The sequence below is a fragment of the Oenanthe melanoleuca genome, chromosome 4, assembly GCF_029582105.1.
Source record: "Oenanthe melanoleuca isolate GR-GAL-2019-014 chromosome 4, OMel1.0, whole genome shotgun sequence".
NCBI lineage: Eukaryota > Metazoa > Chordata > Aves > Passeriformes > Muscicapidae > Oenanthe > Oenanthe melanoleuca.
In genome coordinates this window covers 26,799,475-26,818,453 of record NC_079337.1, presented here as the reverse complement: position 1 = coordinate 26,818,453, position 18,979 = coordinate 26,799,475, and the positions used below count along the sequence as shown (strand labels likewise).

The 18,979-nt window shown below is 47.9% G+C and overlaps 1 protein-coding gene across 2 annotated transcripts in view; it reads right to left on the bottom strand.

Moving 5' to 3' along the window:
* Positions 1-686: 686 nt before the first annotated feature.
* MFHAS1 (multifunctional ROCO family signaling regulator 1) overlaps positions 687-18,979 on the bottom strand; it is a 43,712-nt gene continuing 25,419 nt past the window's right edge. The window contains exons 2-3 of one of the 2 annotated variants that reach the window (XM_056489212.1): positions 6,292-6,418; positions 687-2,896 (exon numbers count right to left, since the gene is read on the bottom strand). In XM_056489212.1, the coding sequence (XP_056345187.1) occupies positions 2,764-2,896; positions 6,292-6,418 (260 nt within the window). In that variant the 3' untranslated portion in view covers positions 687-2,763. Of the gene's footprint in view, positions 2,897-4,363; positions 4,804-6,291; positions 6,419-18,979 lie in introns of those variants that run through there. The other variant, XM_056489213.1, reaches the window with a different exon arrangement.

The following is an 18,979-nucleotide window of genomic DNA, read 5'->3' as shown; positions in this document are numbered from 1 at the left end:
GGAGGGGCTGGGCATCAGTCAGTGAATGTTAACTGTATTGTGCATCACTTGGTTTTCTTGGGTTTTATTCCTCTCTCTTTCATTGCAATTACTATCATTAGTATTGTTATATTAACTTTGCTTCCATTATTAAACTGCTTTTAACCCATGGATTTTACCTTTTTTCCTATTTTCCTTCCCACCAGGAGGTGGTGGTGAGTGAACAGCTGTGATGATGCTTAGTTGCCAGAGGGGGTTAAACTGCCACAGTGGGAAGGGATTTGCTGCCATTTTTAATTCACCTTCTTGGTGCTGCCACAATGTTGCCCATGTTGCAAGGAGGCAGAGGACCGCCTCCCTTACTACGCTGCCTCCAAAACCTGCTCTGAACATGAGCAGGGAACCACAAAGCCTTCCACAAATGCAAACACGATACCAATGAGAACCACTGAGCTGACCTCACAAACTCATAAAATACCTTAAAAGGTAATGGGAAAAAAGCTGTTCCTCAGAAATCACATGCCTTGCTGGAGGGGGCAGTGGTTCACAGATGCTAAATAAGGGGCTCCATGCTCAGATTCACTCAATGGCAAATCTCTTTGTGACTTTGCTACAGCACAGATCTACAACTAGGTGCAGACCCTTCCAGAGCTAGAGCCCAAGGAGGCGCTGCAAGAGGAAAAACAAATCACACAGCCAGGACTCTCTTGCAGATTTGAGATCACTTTTATTTTCATTCATTTTGGTGAGGATGTGTGGGCAAGTGTGGGTGTGCTGCATGTGTGTCTGGGCATGCATATGTGTGTGTGCAGAGTCCTGCCCAGTGATGTAGACTATATGAATACCTGCAATTACAGTCCATGAACTGAGCCATGAAGCATGTGATGAGTGCTACAAGTGCCCACTTGCTTGCCTCTTCTTGTGCTTACTGCAGTGCAGAATCTCCACCTCCCAACACTGCTGTTCCAAGGATGCCATCCCAAGATCCCATCCAAAGGGCTGAAGAGGAACAGAGCTCCAGGACCTGTCTCTGCAGGAGTGAGTCAGTGGATTTTCATCTCACTTAGTGAGTTCCTAAGTAACATTTGCAGTTCCCTTTGACACAACCAAATCTAACTCCTCACAGAGAGGAGCCTCAATTGCTTTGACAAACTTTAACTGCCTCAGAGGTACAATGGGGAAGAGAACAGGGATCCCATGTAAGCTCCAGTGCTACAGGACAGCCAAGCACATCTTGAGTTCCTGGGAGGGCAGCACCCAAATACACTACTGAGTTATACAGCCACCATGAAACTGTGGCATGGGGGATGCCGCAAGGGACATGACCCATGCTTCCGCAGCCCTCGGTCTCTTCCATCTCATCTGGGAGACCATGAGGCAGGGTATATCTCAAACTGTAAATCCCAAGGGCTCCATTTCAGTTTAACTTTTTTAAGCTGAATCCCCCAAGCTCAGAGCAAAGACAATGCGTAAAGAACAGCACTGCCATGAAAGAAGACTAGTCAAAGGCATCCTATCCTGGCCTTGTGGCAGACTTAACAACAATTTTACTTCTCTTTTTTGCTTATAGCACAGTTAAAACAGAAGTGTCCCATCACCCAGGACCCTCTGCAGTTGCCAGAAATCTCAAGTACTCCTGTAAGCCCTAAAATGACCTAGATGTGCAGCATTACCCTTTGGACTCACTCTCACTTCACCTCTACATATTTGTATGCTGCTTAGGGACATGCAATTCCTCACAAACCCAGAAGGCAAAGCTGCTATCCTGGGAGTTTCACTTGGACGGATGCAGGTTTGAATCCCAGGTTTTGCTTCAGAGCATAACACAAGGTACTCCAGGACATCTTCCAGATGCTTTAAGTTCTGGAGTGCAAAGCAGCTCACTAGCTCTGCTTCCAAACCTGTCTGAACCAGTTTCAGCAGGAAATCAAAAACCAGTCAATCAAGGGGTCTGCAAACCAGTAAGTAAAACCAGTACAATTGTCTTGAGTAAGTAGGCATCTAGGAGATTGCCAGGAGATTCTCCTCCTATTCCAAAGGAGTAAATTCATTGTCAGCTCCACAGGGAGACAGCTGATGCCCCAGTTTTCTTTCTGACCTCTTTATAATGCTTCTTCAGTAAAGACTGCAGAGTGCTCCACAGAGACCTTAGTAATTTCTAACAGTTTGGTAACTCTCCAAACAGGGACGAGAACAGGAACATAATACATACTCTGAACTCAGGTATCTGCTGCTAGGGCACTGCATTCAAGCCCTCTTTCCTTGTGGCTTTATTCATGAAAAATGACAAATCCTTCAAAAAATACAGGGCCCTCATTCCTGAGGCTCAGGGATATTAAGTGGGGTCTGAGGCAGGAGCTCAGCAAAGGGACACTGTATGAGGATCCCAGGATGCATCCTTAAAAGACAAAATCAAAACTACTATGAACCACTTGGTTTGGTTCTCCTGCATGGATCTCCCACCTGGCAACTGCAAAGGGGAGATTTTTCTGAACTGCATAGAAAATTAAATGGCTTTTGCATATTAAAAAAATTCAGATGAAAACACAGTTACACCAGTTACTAACCACTGAGTGGATGAGCAATCACTGTTTTGTATTAAACAGACCTAACTAGATTGATCTCCATACTGCCACACTCCCAGCATTACAGCTTCAGTGCACAACAGCAGCCTGAGTGCCTACAAAGGCCAAGGGATGCTCCCACGGAGGTGGCACATCCTGGCAGGAGGGCTGCGGTCCCAAGGAGCAGGCTGTAAGACGTCTGCTCTGTCCTCTCACTCCTTCAATGCTCACGCATCCCAGACCAGATGGGTACACTGGGAAACAGGCCTCCAGCTGGAAAAGGATTCCAGTTTGTGGTTTCTTTACAATGTCGTTTCCACGCAACTTCACAGCAACAAATCGCTAGTTTCTTCCTATGGAGAACGGAAAGAGAGGTGAGTAGCAGCAAAACAGGAGGAGAAGGCTGCCCAGCATAGGAAGTGACAGTAGGTAATGCTCTAACACAAGACTCTCTGTACCAGGCATGTTTCATGGGCAGCAAGACTCAGGACAAGGGAGTTTCCTAGCATTACTACTGAGCACCATTCAAAGATCTCATCTCCCTTTCACCTACTCCAGCCACCAGACAATTTTGAGTCTCCAGTTTATCCACAGCAACACAATCAATTAATGATTCTCCCTGACATAAGAAGGTTCATTGCCAGAGGTAGCACATGAACACATGAAATCTGAGCCCAAGCTACCCTCCCAAGCTGGAATGAAACCCTGAAGGGATAGGAAACTGAGCTGCCAGCTTTTATTTGACAGCTTTTCCTCCTTAAATAAGGTACATGGCTTGCTTTCTTCTTCCTGGCCTCTGGATCTCCCGCTGAAGTAGATTTGGCCCTGATTTCCCAGCATTAAGTTCTTGCTAATGGGAAGATTTACAGCCTTGCACATAAAGCTGGAATTTGAAGGATCAGAAACCATGGGAGTATCATCTATGCAACAGCAGCAAGTCCCAGCAGGACACATCACTGTCTTGCAGTGGTTGCAGGCCTGGCCAGCTCACATCCTGGTGGGCATTGCCTGCTGACTTGTACCACCCATCCCAGGTCTGCCTTCACAGCCCAAAGAGTTAAGAGCTATACATTAACAGAATTATTTTAAGTCACTCATCTCTCAGACCTGTCCTATCATCTGATGAAGGGATCCTGGCTCTGGAAATACCTGCCTCCTATTGATTTACACTAAATAAATATTTGCATGGAGTAGGACTCAGACAGCACAATTACCAGGGCTCAGCTGCAGGCACAAACTAACAGCAACACCTTAGAAGTCCTCAAAGCCACATAGCTGGGGAGAAACCAGAACTTTGGTACCAGTGCTCAGCCTGCCTCTTCCCACATCTGGAGAGGGAAAATGGCTGCTCATGAAGCATGGCTGCCAGAGTCAGCCCAGTTTGTACCACACAGCCAGACTGCTTCATCAGATCTCTGCACAAAGATGCCTGGGTGGCTTTCCTAGGAGGATGACAAAGATCTAGATTTTTAATGCTCTAGTGGACACAATGCACAGAGTACCACAGGCAGTACCAAAGCATCCAGACATGGTAGACCAGCAGCTGTTCAGGGATAATGGTGACACTAGGGATAAGAAATACCATGTGCCAGAGGCACACTGACTGCCCTGCATGATCACAGCACATTCTCACCACTTCATGGCACAACATATGTGAATACACAGGGCAGGAAATGTGTCCCAACCTGCTTCTCTGCCAGCCTTAGGTCAAGATTTCTGCATGGGACACAGCCAACTGTTTTGTGGTGAAGCAATTTTAAAGTCTTCACAGTACCAACCCACTCCCCGGCAAAGCCTTGACCAACTGCCATAAAACTCACTTGGTCCAGGAACAAATCCAGGGAATCCCACTACAGCTCATTTCAAGAGACTTTCCTCCAAGCAGGTCTGAATTAAATGGTATACCAAGAACATTTTTACATTCATCATGAGATCCAAATGGGTTTTCAACACGTGATCAGTGGGTCCACAGAAACCTATTCCCAGTGCTTTCTCTCTGGCCAGCGGCCCTGCCATCTGCAGCAATCATTTTCCTTCATGCCTTGTCATCCCCAACCTCCAGATGATTCCATCCACTCCAGCCATGAGGCCCCCACCTGGGGGCTGCCCCTGCCCCACAGCATTTTTTTCAGGGTCCAAAGTCCAAATCCCATTGCTTCCTGTCAACATCAACTCCACAACTGGAAAGATGGGAACACTGCAGAGCATCAGCCATGTTCTGCCCAGTGGAAAACCTTTGGCACCAGCAGTGACGGTTTATCTGGAAGAGGAAAGGATAAAGAAAAAGTAATATGCAGTGTTCATAGTGCTTGTGAGAAATAACCTAAGACACACAATTTTCTTGAGGCTTCTAAATAGGGAGCGTGAAGTAAAGTAAAAGTAACACAGGCCTTTTTGAGAACACAAATTTCCTGCCAGCAGAGTGACGGTGAAACTGGGACACAGTTAACATGTTGTGGAAGGCAGGCTAGAAGACAAGGAGGATAGGAGGCATAGCCCGACAGCACAGTACAACAAAAATGGCACCTACAGGCTAGAAATGTGCTGTACCAAGTACACACACACACACACACACACACACACACACACACACAGAGAGGAGAACCAAATGAACAGGCAGTAGTGACCTGTGGCTCAGTATCAGAGCAGCTTTTCTGCCCCAGGTGAGCACTTCAACCTCATCTTCACACACAGCTCAACACCCATCCATCACTGAAGTACTCTCTACCAGAAGTGGTATTTTGAAACGGGAGGGTACTGAACAGAGAGAACAGCATCTAAAGCTACTGTCAAGACACTAAGTGACAGTAATAGGCATTTACATACAGCACAGCAGCAGACACCAGCAAGACACTCAACTGCTCCTCTAAGCTCCCTACCAAATTCCCTTGTGCCACTCCAATTGGAACAGACCATGGCTGAATTTCTGTTTATCTGGAAAACCCATGGATCAAAAAGCCAAGGCATTGGCTGCTTTTGTGAGTGTTGTTCCACATTTTTCCCATCACAATACAGCTCTGTTTTCCAAGCACATTCCCACTCTGTGAAGTACATATAGGCTACAGATACACAAGAGGGCAGGGATCCTGTTCCGGGGGACCTCACCAAGTTGGAGGACTGGACCAACAACAGTGCTGTAAAATTCAACAAGGACAACTGTGTAACTCTAATCCTTCAACAGGACAATCCTATGCACCACCATAGCCTGGAGTCATGCTGGCTTGAGATCTGGTGGAGAACACGTTGAACACAAACCAGTAAGGCATCTTATGGCAATGAAAGCCAAATTAATAAAATAAGGGAGACTCAGATGGAACAAAAGGAAAGAAGTTCTGTCCCAGAATAAAGTCTGGAAAGGTGGTAGCACCTCCATCCTATAAAAGGTCCCTCACCTATACAAGGTCTCAAGGAACCTGACCTACCTGTGAGTCGTCCTGCTTGGCAAGCTGGTGTAGAGAAATCTCCTGAGCTCCCATCCTACCAAAACCCACCTATGACTGCATTATCTCCTGATCTGTCCTGCACAATGTGCATCTTGCATCTGCCACAACACAACTCAGAGAACACCTCAGTCCATTTCACTGTACTTTTTATCCTCTGAGTGGTCTGTCTATAGCCACAAATAATTAGAACAGTCCCCAGGCTGTGGGGCTGCTACCTTCCAGAAAGAAGTGCTTAGTGAGGGCATATTTTATGTGGATTTCTGGTGTCTACTGAAAGGGGAATTAGGTCTGCTTTCTGGTCTCACTTGGAACAAGGGCTGATCACAGTAGGAGTGGGGGGGTAAACCAAGGCAACATTAACTCGCTCGCTGCCATTCTTGGGACAGATGATCTCCGTCAATCCTTCCGGTCTCGGCTGACTCAGCAGTTCTCCTGTGAATAAAGGAAAACAGTGAAAACTTTTAAGCATCAGCAAGGCAATTTTTTCTTTTAGCATGCCCTTCCTCTCCCCCTCATCATGTAAACATCCATGAATGATGCAAGCGAGCACTACAAGAGGGCTTACTGGTTGTTGGGAGTTGAGTGGTTTTCTATTACTGTGTCAATTTAAAGAATTTTTCCCATTATCATGCCAATGGAGCTTGCTTGGTGTAACCCAGGATCTTTGACGACTCTAGACAAAGGGGTACGGGTACGTGGGAGCGGCTTCCAGAGGGGCTACTCGTTTCTGGAGGTGTTTCCGGAGGGGTTTCCAGGAGCTCGGAGGAGGACTCCCCATCTGCAGCCATGCGGCCGAACGCAGGAGAGCCAGACCCTCTGCGATCACCTGCCCTGCATCTCTCCCCTGTTCCAGCCTCCTGCCTCTGCGGACACAGCTAATCACCTGGACACAAACGGTGAGTGAGGAGCTGCCCTCCAGCCGCTCCCACCTGAGACCAGCGTGGCCGCTGCCGCCCCCTCCCACCTCCGCTCCCGCCCGCTTCTCTGCAGCTGCCGGGCTTTGTCTGGAGCACCGGGACCGAGTGCAGAGAGAGTGTGCCCACAGCTAAAGAAAGGACTGGAACTGAGTTATCTGTTCTGTTTTGTTGGTAATTTTAACAACTGCTGTTGTTTCTGCTTGTACGGTTAGATATATTAATAAAAGAGCTGTTATTCCTACCCCCTTATCTCTGCCTCAGAGTCCTTGATTCAAACAATTATAATACTTGGCGGGAGTGAAATTCAAGTCTCTATTTTCAAATGAAAACTTCTGCTTTTATTGGCAGACACCTGTCATTCAAACCAAGACAGATTTTGGCGCCCAAACATGGGACAGAGGGCAATAAGAGGAAAGGTAAGACAGGAGTAACAGCTCTCTGAAGTGGCAACATGTTGTCTGGTTTAATCCATGTGGTCACAGATATCTCTCTCCCAAGCCCTCACCTGAATAGTGGCCCCCTCACCAAAGTTACTGTAGCTATTATCCGATTTGTTTGGTGGATTGATTATGTCAAAAATTCATGTTTTTTAAAATTTTTTCTGGAAAGTGGCCACATGGATCCAGAGCTATCGTACTCTAACTGCATGTTTCTGCGGTTATTTCAATAATAGTACTTACTGTGAGGTAATGAATGCAAGGAAAATTTTCTCCTAACCCATCACCCAGTTATTTGAGGCTACCCCACCAGTTTTCAAGGATTTCAGATCTGCTTTAATTGCTAGTGTTATTATACAGTGACTGGTGTTGCTGATAGGCCTGTTCTATGTAGCATTCAGAAACAAGGGAATATTGGCTTGGATAACAACCCTGATACCTACCCCAGGAAATAGAGGTGCTGCCCCAGAACCTGCCCCAGGGACTAGGGATGTTGCCCCAGAGCTTGATCCTGCCCCAGGGACTAGGGATGCTGCCCCAGAGCCTGTTGCTGCCCCACAGCCCACTGCAGAAATGAACTACCCAGAGTGGGTGAGGGCTCTAGTGAAGGAGCAAGGCCAGATGTTGAAGGAACACTTTTCCTCAGCTGGTAAAAAACCCTCCCCCTGCCCTAAAGAGGGAGAGTCTGATGATGCTGCAGTGGAACCCATAGATGTTGTGTCTGTCCAGGTTCTGGCTGAACCACAGGGGCAGCCACAGCCAGCAGCAGTTGCCCCTGTGGAAACTAGAAATTCTAACATTAAAACAAGGCACCTAGATAATGGGGATCAGCCAGGAGGGTCCTCACAACCAGCAAGGGAGCCAGAGATTGAGATCGTCACCAAGTCCCTCTCATATGATAGTCTCCATAATCTCTGAAAAGACATTGCACAGCGGGGCCGTGAGGCTTTTACAACTTGGTTACTCCGGGTCTGGGACCTTACGGGAACAGGTGTGCAACTGGATGGAACTGAGGCCAGGAATTTGGGATCCTTGGCCCAGGATTCAGGTGTGGACCAGATATTTGTAAGGGAGCAAGGCCTCCTTTCCCTCTGGGACCGGCTTTTAATGAGTGTGAGAGAGAAGTTTGTCCACAAAGAGAGAATGGAGGAGTACCACCGTAGAATGCGCTGGAAAACTCTTGAGGAAGGGATCCAGCAGCTGAGAGAAGTGGCAGTATTAGAGGTACTCTTTGGGAGGGATGGACAGCATGACAATGACCCTGACAAGGTCAGGTGCACAGGGCAGATGCTGTGGAATCTGGCAAACCTGGGGCCATCTCAGTATACCACCTTCATTGCAATAATCAACGCTGATGACCACCAAGAGACAGTGGGTTCTGTTGCCAACAAACTCAGAAGTTTTGAGAGTATGATGAATGGCCCAATGCAGGCCAATGTCTCCTGCCATGGTCAAGGACCTCCAAGAGGTCCAAGAGAGGATGAGTGATATGAGGGAGGAGATGAGGGAGGAGATAAGGGAAGAGATAAGGAAGATCAGTGCGGCACCAGTACGAGTCACAGACCCCAAATCTAGAACCCAACGCCCCCCAGCTAGGGAGAGAGGGTACACCCCACAAGCTGTGGTTCTTCCTGCGAGACCATGGGGAAGACATGGAAAAATGGGATGGGAAACCCACTTCTGTCCTGGCAGCACGGGTGCGGCAGCTCAGGGAGGGAAATGCTAACCGAGGGAGCCATGCTAAAATGAAGGTAGCCTCAACCTCCCATGGTAAAGGTGCAGGGTATTACAGAAGGGAGGATCTGTCAGATCCTCTGGACGGAACCTCCACTATGTAGCTCAGGAAAGAAATAATAACCAGGGCTAGAGGGGCCCTGCCTCTAGCCAGGGAGAGGCATGGGATGACAGGATCTATTGGACAGTGTGGGTGCGATGGCCTGGCACATCAAAGCCACAGAAACATAAAGTGCTAATTGATACTGGTTCACAATACACTCTGATACCATCAGAACATGTGGGGAAGATACCTGTTTCCATTGTTGGGGTGACACGGGGATCACAGGAATTGATTTTGCTGGAAGCTGAGATTAGCCTGACAGGGAAGGGGTGGCAGAAACATCCTATTGTAACTGGCCCAGGGGCACCGCACATTCTAGGCATAGACTTCCTCTGGAACAGCTATTACAAAGACTCAAAGGTTAAGGTGGGCTTTTGGAATAGCTGCTGTAGTGACAGAGAGCATTAAGCAGTTGCACACCTTGCTTAGACTATCAGAAAACCCATCTGCAGTGGGACTCCTGAAAGTGACAGAGCTACAGGTACCAATTGCCACGTTGATAGTGCACCACCAGCAGTACCAGACAAATCGAGATGCTGTGATCGCCATCCACAAGATGATCCGTGAGCTGGAGAGCCAAGGGGTGGTCAGCAAAGCCCACTCACCCTTCAACAGTCCCATCTGGCCTGTGTGCAAATCTGATGGAGAATGGAGATTGACTGTGGACTATCAAGAATTGAATGAAGTGACTCCACCGCTGAGCGCTGCCGTGCCGGACATGCTGGAACTCCAGTAAGAGCTGGAGTCCAAGGCAGCAAGGTGGTATGCCACCATTGACATTGCCTATGCGTTTTTCTCCATTCCTTTGGCAGCAGAGTGCAGGTCTCAGTTTGCTTTCACGTGGAGGGGCGTGCAGTACACTTGGAACCGACTACCCCAGGGGTGGAAACACAGCCCCACCATCTGCCACGGACTGATCCAGGTTGCACTAGAAAAGGGTGAGGCTCCAGAACATTTGCAGTACATTGATGACATCATTGTGTGGGGGAACACGGCAATGGATGTATTTGAAAAAGGAGAGAAGATCATCCAGATTTTGCTGAGAGCCGGTTTTGCCATTAAAAAGAGCAAAGTCAAAGGACCTGCCTGAGAGATCCAGTTCCTGGGAGTGAAGTGGCAAGATGGACGGCGCCAGATCCCCACTGAGGTCATCAATAAGATCACTGCAATGTCTCCATCAACAAGCAAGAAGGAAACACAACTTTCCTAGGTGCTATAGGCTTTTGGAGTATTCACATCCCTGAGTACAGCCAGATTGTGAGCCCTCTCTACCTGGTCACCTGCAAGAAGAATGATTTCCACTGGGGCCCTGAACAACAGCAAGCCTTCGCCCAGATCAAACAGGAGATCGCTCATGCAGTAGCCCTTGGCCCAGTCAGGACAGGACCAGAGGTAAAGAATGTGTTTTACTCTGCAGCCGGGAACCATGGTCTGTCCTGGAGCCTTTGGCAGAAGGTGCCTGGTGAGACCCGAGGCCGACCCCTGGGATTCTGGAGCAGAAGTTACAAAGGATCTGAAGCCAACTAGACTCCCACAGAGAAGGAAATCTTGGCTGCCTATGAAGGAGTTCAAGCTGCCTCAGAGGTGATTGGCATGGAAGCACAACTTCTCCTGGCACCCTGACTGCCAGTGCTGGGGTGGATGTTCAAAGGAAAAGTTACCCCTACCCACCACACCACCGACGCCACATGGAGCAAGTGGATTGCTCTTTTCATGCAGTGCACCCGTATTGGCAATCTGAATCGCCCTGGAATTTTGGAGATAATTACCAACTGGTCAGAAGGTGAAGATTTTGGTCTTGCTGACGAAGAGGAGCAGAAGGAAGTGACCTGGGCTGAAGAAGCCCCACCGTACAACCAACTGCCAGCAGATGAAACATGCTACACCCTTTTCACCAACGGCTCCTGCCGCATTGTGGGGATGAACCGGAAGTGGAAAGCAGCCACATGGAGCCCCACACGACAGGCTGCACAAGCTACCGAAGGAGAAGGTGGATCAAGTCAACTTGCTGAACTCAAAGCTGTTCAGCTGGCCTTGGACATTGCTGAGAGAGAGAAATGGCCAAAGCTCTACCTTTACACTGATTCATGCATGGTAGCCAATGCTCTGTGGGGGTGGCTGGAAAGGTGGAAAAAGGCTGACTGGCAACATAGAGAAAAACCAATCTGGGCTGCTGATGAGTGGAAAGACATTGCCACTCGGGCAGAGAAGCTACCCGTGAAAGTCCGTCATGTGGATGCCCATGTTCCCAAGAGTCTGGCTAATGAAGAACACCGGCATAACGAGCAGGTAGATCAGGCTGCACAGATAGAGGTCTCAAAGATAGACTTAGATTGGGAACACAAGGGAGAATTGTTCCTAGCTCGATGGGCCCATGATGCCTCAGGTCATCAGGACAGAGATGCCACCTGTAAGTGGGCATGAGACCGAGGTGTGGATCTAACCATGGACAGCATCTCTCAGGTTATCCATGACTGTGAGACGTGTGCTGCCATCAAGCAAGCCAAGCGGGTAAAGCCCCTCTGGTATGGGGGGCGATGGTCCAAATATAAGTACAGGGAGGCCTGGCAGATTGACTACATCACACTGCCTCAGACCTGCCAAGGCAAGCGTTATGTGCTGATGATGGTGGAAGCCACAACTGGATGGTTGGAGATCTACCCTGTGCCTCATGCTACTGCTCAGAACACCATTCTGGGCCTTGAGAAACAAGTCCTTTGGAGAGAATTGAGTCAGAGAATGGGACTCATTTCAAAAATAGCGTTATAAGCACCTGGGCTAGAGAACAGGGCATTGAGTGGGTGTACCATATTCCTTACCATGTGCCAGTGGCAGGGAAAGTCGAACGGTGCAATGGCCTGCTTAAAACCACCTTAAAGGCACTTGGTGGGGGGGACTTTCAAGAACTGGGAGATCAATCTACCAAAGGCCACATGGTTAGTGTATACCTGAGGTTCCACTAACTGCACAGGCCCTGCCCAATCTGAGCCCCTGGGAACACCAGATGGAGTTAAGGTCCCAGTGGTACACCTAAGAGGCATGTTAGGAAAAACTGGGTGAACTCTGCCTCCAGCAAAGACAATCCTGTTCGTGGGGTGGTTTTCGCTCAAGGACCAGGTTGCACTTGTTGGGTGATGCAAAAGGATGGAGAGATCTGATGCATACCCCAAGGAGACCTTGTTCTAGGGTGAAATATCTATGATAATATGCCTGTAACTGCATGTATGTATATGATTTAAAAGTTTTAATTTGCTGTAGCATGTTGGCATGGAAAAAATTCAGGGTGGATAATGTTTGGGGTTGAGTGTTTTTTTATTTCTGTGTCAATTTAAAGAATTTTTCCCATTATCATGCCAATGGAGCTTGCCGGATTACACCCAGGATCTTTGATAACTCTAGACAAAGGGGTAGGTGGGAACGGCTTCCAGAGGAGCTACTTATGTTTCCGGAGGGGTTACTCGTGTTTCCGGCGAGCTCGGAGGAGGATCCCCCCAGTCTTGGAGCCACACGGCCGAACGCAGGAGAGCCAGACCCTCTGCGATCACCTGCCCTGCATCTGCCCCGCTGCAGCCTCCTACCTCGGAGGACACAGCTAATCACCTGGACACAAATGGTGAGTGAGGAGCTGCCCTCCAGCCGCTCCCACCTGAGACCGGCGTGGCCGCTGCCACCCCCTTCCACCTCCGCTCCCGCCCGCTTCTCTGCAGCTGCCGGGCTTTGTCTGGAGCACCGGGACCGAGCGCAGAGAGAGTGTGCCTGCAGCTAAAGAAAGGACTGGAACTGAGTTATCTGTTCTGTTTTGTTAGTAATTTTAACAACTGCTGTTGTTTCTGCTTGTACGATTAGATATATTAGTAAAAGAGCTGTTATTCCTACCCCCTTATCTCTGCCTCAGAGTCCTTGATTCAAACAACTATAATAATTGGCGGGAGTGGAATTTAAGTCTCTATTTCAAATGAAAACTTCTGCCTTTACTGGCAGACACCTGTCCTTCAAATGAGGACACTGGTCCTGCAATGTGAGCAGGTACCATACATGTAACCATGGTGAGTGTCCTGAGTACAGTGTGGAGACATGATGCTCCCCACACTCGTAACATCTGCCATCTTTCCAGTCTCTGCTTTGAATCACTGCACACAGCCTTGAGAGCTCCTTCGGGATTTGTAGCATCTAGATGGAAGACTCCCTAATGCCTCTCTCCCTGGGTTCATTTGCCACAATTTCCAGGGAAGCGCTGCTGCATCCTGTAAGGACCCTTGGCTGTATTATACTCTGCTGAGCATGCAAATCACAGCTTCCAGCTGTCAGCTCTTCTATAATGGAGGCCATACCAGCTCTGTATTGAGTCAGTAGCAGTGGGGGACTCTCACACTGCCTGGTATCCCTCTGTGAATTGAGTTGCATCAGCTCCGCTGTTCAAGTGCCAAGTTGGCAGCTTCTCACTGCTGGTACCCTTGCAGAATGTAGTTCAGGGCAAGACACAGATCAGCACAGTAAGAGGAGAAAGCCAATTGCTGATGTGTGCCCAGCCTGGGGAAACATTTCCCCAACAGCTTGCTCAGAGCAAATCAAGTTTCTTCCTGGCTCTACTGCACACATGACTGGCCCCAGCAAGGGAGATACCCCAGCCATAAACATGCCATCTCCTCAGAGTAGTCCAGCTCCAGCTTAGACACCCAACAGCACCAGAAACAGCTCTTGATACCTGTCTGGGAGGTAGTGTTTGCGCTCAAAGGCAATATGGGATGACCAGCAACGGCTCAGTTCTTCTGAGTGCGCCTGCCTGGGTGCCAAACAGACCTACCCAAGGCAGAGGCATCATGTCACAGGCTTGATCAGGGACTTTCTCTAGAGGCAGGCCAGCTGTAAGTAGGCTGCAGCTGTGATGAATAAATCCTTCAGAGGGAGTTCTGTTCCTCTTCCGGCTCCTGTCCCCTCAGGACTGCTTCTGTCTCTGGTCCCGTCCCCGTTCCTGCCCCGTCCCCGCTCCTGTTCCTGTGGGACTGCTGCTGTCTCTGCTCCCATCCCCGCTCCCCGCTACTGTCCCTGCTGTCCTCTCCGATCCTGTTCCCGCTCCCCCTCCTGTCCCTGCTGCTGTCCCAGATCCTGTTCCCGCTCCCCTGGTCGGGAGGGGGGAGCTGCCCGTGGCTCCGGCACCACACTGGGATCCCAGGCAGGGCAGGTGGTTTCACAGGAATAAAAATTCCAGTGTACATCCCCCTAAGGAAGTTTTACAGCGGTTAAAGTTGTATGTTTTTATAAATGTTCCCAATTGCCTGTAATGTTAATTGTTAATGTTAAGTTATTTGCCTCACCCTGTTTCGGCCCCCAATTGTCTTACCCCATATCCCCTTCCCCTTTTTGTCGGGTTATACTGTTGCTGCTTCCCTAAAAAGGCGCCTGTGACAGAGGAGGAGGAGTGATGTCAGTGGAGTACATGCAAATGAAGAAAGACAGAGAGAATGCTGAGACACCAGTCAGAGCTGAAACCCCTAAAATAAGGAGCCCAAATAACATCTAGGACTGAAAATGGTGTTCCCCAGTCAGGAAAAACAGATGAGAAAGCAAATTCACCATCTGGAGTTGCTCTGTCCTGTTGCCATAAACTAAACAGCACACTATCATCATGACCTCCCCCTAGAAATACACCATTTATAGTTTTTCTGGGACCCATGAGAACAAAAGACTCAGATCTGTCTGTGAAGACACAGCTGCAACCCTCCTCCTCCATGCTGCCCTTTGGGAACAGCAGTGGTGGGTGCAGCCCTTCGGGTTTCCCACCCAGAGCTGACTCCAATAAAGGCCTTATAAAGAAGCAGGTCTGTTGGCCCATTTATTTGAATCGCTGCAAGTTGATACAAAACTCTCTGGACCCATCAATCAAGCAGCCACTGCGAGCTGTCCCCACTTCACTAAAACACTCAAGACAGATAGTCCTTGGACTCCTCAATTTTTTAATAAACTTGCAATAAATTTCTCTACTGTTAAAGAATATCAGAAAATATCTCCTTCTGTCTAGTGGCTATTGCTGGACATCTCAGGAAAAGCAGAAAAGAAATCACACTTCAAAGTACTGCTCAGCCTGTGCAGCAATAGCACAACAGTCAGCCCCATCATGCAGCATAAAGCCCTACAAATGTTGTTTCCCTCTTCTCCTCGCACTGCTTCTCTTCTCACTTTTAGGAAACAGCATATCATTTCGTATCATGAAAACAGAGGGGAGGGCTTGGCAAGGTGTGCTGGTTTGACGCTAAAGACAACCCACGGAAGTGATTTTTTCTGAGAGAAGCAGCTAGGCTTCCCTTAGGTCTGACAAAAACTGACAACCAGTTAAACCACTAAAAGAAATGGACATACCTCTGTGAAATTCACATTTTAAAATGAACAAACCCCGGGAAAGCTCTCTTTCCTTCCCACCCTCAGTACAGGTAACAGCCTGGCCTGGCCTCTCCGCACGGCCGGGCAGGGCCGGGAGCCGGCGCCTCGTCCCGGCACGGGCCCCAACGATTGCTATGTGGGGGGATGGGAGGTCCATCGGCCGCAGAGATCTTGGCCGCTCCCTCCTCCCCGGCAGCGTGGCAGAAATGTTGCCCTGCAAACACCCCGGGAGAGCAGCTCCGGGCAGGGACCGCCCTGCCGCTCCCCTCTGGGCCAGCGGAGCCTGGGGGCGCTGAGCCAGGTTTTCTCCACCTGAATGGAATGCAGCCAAACACCACACTACCGTTTCTGGCTGGGCCCCTGCTAAGATCCTAGTCTAGCCCAGCAACTGCTGAAAAGATTTTGTATAGCAAACTAGCTCCTGGCCCTGCCCGGAAGAGATCACATGACCATCTGCAGGCCTGGGCAAAATATTAACCCTTTCACTGCCCAGAATGAAACTTGCAGACATTTTGTTCTCTCTTCTGAGTGCAAGAAAAGGACTGAGATGAAGATACGCACAGAAACAGTATGAAAACACGAAGGTCAGACAAAAGGAAGAAGTCAAGGTCCCAGATGGAAGGGATTGATAGAAATGCCTTACTCTTCGACTGAAATTTCTCTTTTCTAAGCTATGGAGAAGAGACTTTTGTTTCCTTATAACTCAGAAAGGCATTATGGGGTGGGTGAAATGTTCTAATTGAAGATATGAGTAGAGGCATTTTTACTAAAGTAAGCAGATGTTGAAGTAACTGTGATCCCATGAGGAAGTTTAAATAGAGAGGAGATGAAGATCCCTGCTGCCCCCCAGGGAAGGGAAGAAAAAATACCCTTTTTCAGAGATGAAGAGAGTTTTTGTTTGAACTGTTACAATCCTTAAAGTATAGCCCATAAGTTGACATGGTCCTCAATAATGATTGTAGGAAGACTGTTAGTCGGGGAAGGGATTTTTACACAGTGATCAGATTTCCATTCTCCCGGGCAGCTGATTCACTGTGACATTGAGGCCGAGAAAACTGTTTCTTGAGAAGAAATCTCCGTAGAAGAAGTCTCCTCTCCCAAGTAAATTGGTGAAAGGCTATTTTTAGAGATGGTAAGCTGACTGATTTTGTGTATGTTGTTAAAGAAAAGAAGTTGTGGAGGGAGGAGAAGTGGTCTGAAAATTTTATTCTAATTCTATTATTACAAACTACAAGAAAAAAATAATAAAAGTTTTTCTTTGTACCCTTTAAAGTTTGAGCCTGTTTTGCCTTCCTTCTAATCCTATTCACAGCAGGAAATGAATAAATAATTCTAGTAGGTGAACTGGCGATTTGGCCAATGCCAAACCTGTGACGTAAATTGGTGAATTGGCTGGGAAATTTCAAAATTGGTGAACCAAAACCTCTACACAAAATTTGTGTTTCTGCCCAGCTGAACCAAAACCACGACATAAGGAATATGCACAGTTCCCCCCTTGAGAGATACCGAAGTTGTAGGGCCAGCAATTCCATTTTGCTCCCATGGTCTGCAGTCTGAATTCACATTTGGTTTGAGTATCTCCCCTCACCTCACACTTACCTCAGACCTGAACTGGCAGAGCAGCTTTTAAGCAAGGAAGACGGGCGTTCCAAACCAGAAGAAATGTGATGGCATTTGCAATTCAAAGTTAAGTCTGCAAGGCAGCATCTTCAATTACATGAGCTGTCATACTTTTAAAGCAGCATTACACCCCATCAAGCACGTACACCACAGGGCTTAATCTCCCAACAGTTCCCAGGTTTCCAGCCCCAGGCTGACTTCTGAACTGCAGTATTGATAACTGTACTGAAAGCAGCATCTCTGAGAGATGAGTCACAAAATCAGTGCACCATTATGCACTTTAAAGACAGGACTAATATCCATTAGATCTTAAATCAGAGGAGTGCAGTAAGACTGGTCTGCCTGCTTGAGACTGCATTCCTATTTCCATCTTACCACTTCAGAAATATTTAGATGGTGATTTCTCATGCAGAGGACATTGCTGTAGGGTAAAACAGATGTCCGATTTCCAGGCAAAACCCTTGCCACTGCTCTTCAGTCACCCTCCTTTTCTTCACAGCTTTACCTTCCCGTATAGGCTCTCTCTGGGATATTACCTTCCCCTCTAGGCTCTCTCTGGGATAAAGGTCACCTTACCCTGTACCCAGCCCCAAACAAATCTCTTACAGCCCCACTCCCATTTCCTGCTGACACACATGCTGCTCCCCAGAAGAAAGACTTTTCTTACAATTTCTCCATAAGACAGACCATGCACCAAGTGGACAGAAGATCACCTATGCATCCTTACTATTCTTCCCCTCTTCAGCTAACAGATGTCCTATTGCTTTACCATACTGCTCTCATCACCTTCCCATTGCAAACTGGTCATCTTTGCTGCACAAACTCATCATAATACGAAACTAGGTATAACTATCTAAATCACACCTCATATCACTACTGAATAAAAGCCAGTGCAAATCCCATTGCAATATGGAATGTAATGTATGCTATAACAAATTAGCATTGAGACACCCTGCTTGGATACAACTCTCCAGGCCCAGAATCTCTTGGAGGTTTCAGAAACCTCACTTTTCTATTCAGAAATTATTCAAACTGTAGGGGATTAGCAATAGAAGTCTTCAGGGGTACAGCAGGGTAGGAAAGAGGAGATCCAATGAGGTACTGGATTGATTGATACAAAAGGAAAAGCTAAGTGCCTGGCATGGGGAGGTGTTTGCTTGGTTTAATTGGTTAAGTTTAAATGTAGAACCTTGTGTCTGTAGTACTTGTTCTGCCCCTATGTACAGGCTGTATTTTGCACATTCCTCTGTGAGCATTATCACAAATTTTACTGGAAACCTCAGTTCTGCCTGCCCTCTCTGAAACATTGCCTACGATAGCACGCAGACAACCATGAAGCTTATCCTACTAGTCTCAACATGGACTTAGTTTTAATGTTAACTTCCACAGAAGCCAATAAGGTTTTAACCAAAACTCCAACTACTTCTTCAAGTAAGACTAAGTAAGACTAAGACCAAAACCTTAGTCTTAAGGCTAAAGACTACAACAGTCAAGTGTGTGAAGAACAACTTCATTTTCCAGCAGACACTTATGCGTGACTAAGATTTTTCATCTGATTTAAGAGCATGAGCCCTATTTTTAAAGGCACTTTAATGCTGGGTACTTGAGGATGAAGGCCTGATGTTCAGATGTATCTAAATGCCAGATCTGTTGATAGTAGAGAGGCACCCACCAAGCCTGGTTAAAAGCACCTTCAAACAGAGAGCAAACGCTTAAGAAGATGCTCCTTTGCTACCTCTCATTTACAATGGCACAAATGCTGCAGAAGAGTTGTATCTGTCCCATGGCCACCCTCCTGGTGTTT